Source organism: Phytophthora cinnamomi (assembly GCF_018691715.1).
Source record: "Phytophthora cinnamomi strain GKB4 chromosome Unknown Contig51, whole genome shotgun sequence".
Lineage (NCBI taxonomy): Eukaryota > Oomycota > Peronosporomycetes > Peronosporales > Peronosporaceae > Phytophthora > Phytophthora cinnamomi.
The window spans coordinates 210,109-216,661 of record NW_027150984.1 but is presented as its reverse complement, the minus strand read 5'-3'; the positions used below and the strand labels follow the sequence as shown (position 1 = coordinate 216,661).

The 6,553-nt window shown below is 49.3% G+C and overlaps 1 protein-coding gene across 1 annotated transcript; it reads left to right on the top strand.

The window, feature by feature from the left end:
- Positions 1–4,592: 4,592 nt before the first annotated feature.
- On the top strand, positions 4,593–5,936 carry IUM83_19439 (Rio kinase; the record flags this gene model as incomplete). The annotated part of the gene is made up of 2 exons (XM_067944489.1): positions 4,593–5,375; positions 5,451–5,936. The coding sequence occupies 2 exons, from the start codon at positions 4,593–4,595 to the stop codon at positions 5,934–5,936; spliced, it is 1,269 nt and encodes a 422-aa protein (XP_067789553.1).
- Between the last annotated feature and the right edge of the window lie 617 nt (positions 5,937–6,553).

Below are 6,553 nucleotides of genomic sequence, written 5' to 3'. Positions count from 1 at the left end.
ACCGCCTTGTACTTAAGCATCTGGCACGAAACAGGACAGCCATCCTTACGCATAGAGTTGATCCACAGCACAATATCACCTTCAGCGTCACTAGAGAGGACGGTGCCCTGTCCACTGTAGCGTAGATTCTTGAGGTGACCCTTTCCTTCATCACAGACCGCTACAATGTGGCCCTGTTGCTTTTTCCATTTTGAAATCTGCTTCTGTTTCCGCAGAGTATCGGACTCGCTGCAATTTGGGTAGAAGTGTGGTATAGCTTCGTTTACAGAATAGCCAGCAGCCAGGAATTCGAGAAGGCGGCGCTTGTGCGTATAGTCGACTGCAATGCGAGTGCAGCGCTTTGGCTTTTTGCCGGTTCCTGTGGTGCGTGGTCTACCCATAGCACTTTGAACACTGAGACCGAATGGCTGGTGGCAGCCTATAATTAGCTGGTCAACATGGAATTTTAACTACAGACATGTGGTGTCAATGCATTGTTTTCATTGGCTAAAATAAAAATTCGCTTAGGACAAAACTTCGCTTAGGACAGGGGCGATGCGGTACAGACAACGACGGATAAATCCGGGCGAGACAGATCCCCATTCGATCCCCATACAACATCTAACCCCATTTTTATCCAATGAAACGCTTAAATGAATTATTTTAGAGCCAATCAGAAAGGTAAAGATAATGAGTGGTGTGAAGCGAAACTCCTTTGCCGACACAGTGATTTGAGGTCAGTTGCGCAATGAAGCGCGTCGAGCACGTGACGGCTACAGGGTACGAAGCGGCACAACTGGGCCAAGTGGCGGCCGGTGGTGGCCCCCAGGCGGGCGGCCAGCACCCTCCCAAGGACGTGCTGACTAGAACCAAGTAAAGCAGCTGGTAGCGCGTGTAGGCGCCGCTCTGCAGGTCCGCCTCGAGGTTCCCTGAGTCCAGGAAGGCCATGCTCATGAGCCACCCAGTTCCCTTGTAGGACTAGAGCACGGACCAGCTGAAGCGCCTCCGTCTTGGGAACGTGGTTGGGGGCATCTGGAGCACGCGGGGGGGGGGGGGAGAGCGAGCAGCGCTGCGGTGTGGGAGGTTAGCATGACGCATATCCGGGTGTGAGGTTGCCTCTGAACAGCTCACCGTTGTGCCAACCGCTTAGTGCTGGTGTCATGGGGCCACTAAAAAGCGAAGCTAAGAAATAGTGCTAAAGCTACTGGAGGCACGTCAAAAGAAAAACGCCTTCGTGCTATTCATGTCACTATTGCTGTGTGGAACGCCATACCGACAAAGGCGATAATTCGCAGCATCAAAAAACAATTCCTAGGTACCCGAAGGTAACTGTCTAAAAAGACGTTTTTTTTTTGCTTTTCCACACGGTTTCAACTTCGTTTTCTGTACCATAGGTTAGTTTATCAACCAATCCAATCGCAGAATTTTTACTCTCCGGATTCTTGTGTCGGGAGCGGAGATTGCCTTATAGTATGGAGGATGTTATTGAGTGACTCCGGATTTATCCGTCGTTGTCTGTAGGTACCGCATCGCCCCTGTTCTAAGCGAACTGCAATGTACACAGTTTACGGTACATCTGTTGCCAAGTCTCAGAATTAAATGATAAAAAGTAAAAGTTATAATAATTCTTGGTATTTTGGACAAATCGAAGTATGGACACGGCGGGAATTGAACCCGCGTCCATCCGCATAAAATTGCGGTGCTCGAATAGACAGCTTGTGTCTGCGCATGAACCGACAGTGTCATGAATGAGACGCCTTGAAAATTGCGAGGGAAAGTCCTTCGTCGGCTGCAACTTCCAGCGCCTTGTACTTAAGCATCTGGCACGAAACAGGACAGCCATCCTTACGCATAGAGTTGATCCACAGCACAATATCACCTTCAGCGTCACTAGAGAGGACGGTGCCCTGTCCACTGTAGCGTAGATTCTTGAGGTGACCCTTTCCTTCATCACAGACCGCTACAATGTGGCCCTGTTGCTTTTTCCATTTTGAAATCTGCTTCTGTTTCCGCAGAGTATCGGACTCGCTGCAATTTGGGTAGAAGTGTGGAATAGCTTCGTTTACAGAATAGTCAGCAGCCAGGAATTCGAGAAGGCGGCGCTTGTGCGTATTGTCGACTGCAATGCGGGTGTAGCGCTTTGGCTTTTTGCCGGTTCCTGTGGTGCGTGGTCTACCCATAGCACTTTGAACACTGAGACCGAATGGCTGGTGGCAGCCTATAATTAGCTGGTCAACATGGAATTTTAACTACAGACATGTGGTGTCAATGCATTGTTTTCATTGGCTAAAATAAAAATTCGCTTAGGACAAAACTTCGCTTAGGACAGGGGCGATGCGGTATCTAGATACCCACACTATGTCATTGGCAAATCACAGTAGATGACATGTCCCATGAAACAGAATATAGATACATGTACTGTACCTCTGAAAAACTTTGGCACCTTCAACCTTTTAGTTCAAAGAGAAAACCAATAGTAATGTGATATTACAGTATACAATAGCTGGTGCGTACTAGACCTTCCTATCACATCGTCGGGGGGTTCTCGTTGAACGCTTTCCCTGTTCGGCATATTCTGGTCGAAGACTGGGTCTTTTACTGGGACCGGGTATAAACCCAGCGGGATACCCGGTAGATGGTGAAATACCCCTAACTGCGCGGATTAGTGGTGGTTCTCTGAGGAGACACATCTTTCTCGAGTCGGCAGGCATATCGTGATTAAATCGATCTCCCAGCAAATCACGGTTTTTTCAGCGTGTAGCTGTGTGTTCTGCCGATTTACGTAGACTTTTCCATGCCCACATACAAGACAAAGTCAAAATACCAGTGTAAGTGTGTCCAGTGCTGCCTGCACACTGACGAACCCCAGTTAATGATCTCGACCGGTACGCTGGTGACTGGACAGATGCCGAGATGTGTCCTCGCATGCTAGCGGGTTCATATTCGAACCAATTCAATACCATGTCTGTGCATTACCACACCGAGCAAGCAGTATGCCCCCTCATACTTCGCTCAGAACCCGCGCCTCTACGTGTTGATCTCGCTCCCGATCGAACCAGTGCATGCTCGAGTCGATGCACTTGGATAAGATCGAAGGGTAGCGAGCGTAAGCGCGTTACAGTTGGCATGGGAGTGCTCAAGTGCAGGAGTTCGTGAAAAGCGTGATATTCAAATAGTTACATTGCGTCTCTTGAGCGACTGATTTGCACACGAAAAACCATAGATTATCCCGAATTACCTAGTCTTTTGTAGGTTAATAGGCCCCTCATGCGATTTGGCATGGTCTCGGGAGGATCTATACTTTATCACCAAAGATGCGATATTTGCTGAGGTGCCGACCAACTCCCTATATGACCTAGTATCACCAGGAAATACCACGCCAAACTGACAATGCGCAATGGTGTCGGCGCTTACCCCGCCTCACCAATCCGTCACCTGCCAGCGGTGCTCGAGGATAACCTGGTACTTCTTGCGTAACAGTGAACCACTTGCCATTGTTGCTACATTGTAGCGGTGGCCATGGTGTGAAGACATAGGGTTTGCTGAGGGGGTTTGAATTCGGAAGTAGCCTTGGCGTTTCGGCGGGATAATTCAAACTTGGAGGGCGGGGGACGAAGAATGCGTCCATGTTTCGAACAGTAGATTAAACGATTAGGTATGCTAAATATTACTCTCGTCTTTTTCCATAATTGCTCTGACGATAGTACGTATAATAATGGGCAGTTTACTATTGTGAAAAGCACTCAGAATGTCTAATCGGATAGTAAATCGGCTGATTTAGATACGGGAACCCTTATTTATTTCGACCCATCCCTTATTTAGAATTGGGAACCCCTAATTATAATCAGTCTTATGGAGCATCGCGTCAAAGCTATTTTAGAGTCGGAACCGATTTGGTCTCTAAATAGGCTGAAATGTCAGCTCCAACCTCGGCATTCCGAGGAAGTCCGCACAAATAAATCCACCGAGCAAGCGGTTATGCAAACACTAGCCAAAATATCAGTCAAAAGAGGAGGAATCACCAGGACGAGCAGAACCAGCGTCCGTGTCGAGGACGCGGAGTTTCCCTTCGACCCAGATGGCACCTTTGATGACCTTTACGCGAGAGCGGAAGAGCGCATCGTAGCCGCGCTAGCTGCTTTCGATATTAGAACGTTGCGCCCTGATACTAATCTCTACGGTAAGCCAAGTCAAGGCGCCACTCAGCAGGGCTGGGTGGCTTTAACCACAGCTCTCCATCGAAATTCTGCGGCATACATCGTGTCTCCGCTGTCTCTCTCCCTCACCACTCTGTTCTGACAAGATGGCTTTAGAGCCCAGTTCCCCACTCCTATTTAAGCCGACTTACTCAGATTAGTACACACATTAACTTCCTATTCAGTACAAATTACCACGTATCGTTTTTGCTCACAGCCCTGATTTACAGAGCTATACGGAGTGACAAAATCACCAGTTTTCACAATAATCCCTATTTTGTAACCTTACCTACGCCACAAACTGTCCGCGACAAAAAAATGACTAAGCACACAACTGGGTTACATGTGTACATGTGTACACGTGTACCCGGTACGGTACTGTGCCACACACCTGATCACTCTCTCTTTCGCTCAGTCATGTCGGACGACCATGCTAGACACCAGCTCCTGCGCGGCGTCAGCGGCTTTTTGTCGGCGCATGACTCTCGTCCAGCCCCGGACCACGGCATCACGCTCGAAGACCTGGACAATCAGCAGCTTCTGGCCGACACAGACGCGCTGCTGCAGTCGCTTCATACCGCCTCACCAGACCAGATCTATAGCCCACACACACAAATGTTGATCAGCGCCACCAAATTAAAGTCCAAACAAGAGCTCGCCAAGGAGAAAGCCGGACAGCGTCGAGATGCCTACCGCAAGCGCCAAAAGGAGGAACGGGCCATTTTGCGGCTACAAGACGCCGAATTGAGCCGACAATTGACCAAATTGCAGCAATTCAAACGTCGAGAGACAACGCAAAGTGCACCTGGGGACACGTTGGCTCTCGGGGCCTGGAAAGCCATCGCCACCAGGCAGTACGAGAGCAGATTGGAATCTGAAGCTCTTCAGAAAAGACTCCGAGCCGCAGTAAATAGCCACGCGTTGATGATCCAAGATTTGGAGACACTGCTGAGGAAACGGATGCGCGAAGTCGAAAAGTTGACTTCCGTGGAGGTTCCCGAACTGTTCGATAAGAAAGCGAGGCTCGGAATGAAGGATGCCATGCTCTACAAAACCTATTTCGAAAATCTGGACGCTCTTTATGAAAGGATCGACGAGGTTTTCCAAGAAGTTGGGGTGACGCCGACGCCGGGTGGAATTTTGAGTGGGGAACCAACGAGGAAAATGGACGAGGATACTGAGTACTTGGAGAGGATTGGGGTAGGCAGAGTTCCCTTTACCTTTCAACGGACTTGTGACGCGGTCTGGGAGCTGACGTCGATGCCATATCGGCAGGAAGGACGGAAGGTGTATGATGGGTTACCCGACCCGGAAAACTCGTTGGCATTTCAGTTTTGTTCCCCTCATCGTAGAGAGAACGGGGAAGTGTGCAATCTGCGTTGGTATCATGTGGTGCGACGCTATGTCGAGAAGTCACGGATGGTGGTGGTGTGGCGAGACCTTTGCGAGGCGGACGAAGAGTTTCCAGGATTAAACTCGGACGAGACAGGATGGGCCGTTGTCCATGCGCCAACTAACGACGACAATTTTGCTGCGACACTTGTGCAAGCTTGCATTCGCTTGGTGCCGATGCACTTTCAGTGTGGAAACCCCGACAAGGAGGGGGAAATTGGTCAGTTCATGGCACTAGTAGTCAAAACTCAAGTTGAAGATAACCAAGAAATCGAACGCATGATGGAACGACTCTTGCTAGACGACGCGCTCGCAACGGACGGATTGGACATCGACGAGAACGGCGACTTATCTTCGTTGTCACTCTAACGTACAGAACTTTTCGTGGCGTTTTGAATAGTTTGCAACACAGCATGAAAAAAGAGAAAAAAATAAACTGGATCAAATGTCTATGTTGCGACCATATCTTAGCTAACCGGATCATCTAGTAGAAGTGTTTCCATCATGCGAGAGATTTCTGCCCCATCGTCTTCTCCCGATGACACGACAAACTTAGCGAACTGATCCGCATGCGCCTTATCGTAGGGCTGAGTGGGAAGCTTCATAGGAATGAACCTCGCAAAAGTCTCGATGACAGTCGGCGTAGTTGTTTCTCCGCCGGTTTCCGTTGTATTCTGGCGAACGCTACACCACCCATACTCGTCGGAGTGCATGCCTGTAAATTCCTCCTGGCCTTCCGTCATAGCTCACCGCACGATCACCATCCTCTCCACTTCGACGTATCTTCAGTCCACCAGGTGAATCAGCAGGTCGACAGACTCACCAGAGTCTTTAAGGCATGGAAGGCGCGATTTCACAGCGATCGTGTTGTTGGGATCAGTGACGCCATGACATTCATTCACCGGGTACATGGGAGACAGACCTCGGAAAAGTTTATTATTGAACTGCAATTACTGTGGTTTTGTACGGAAATACGCATTTTTGGA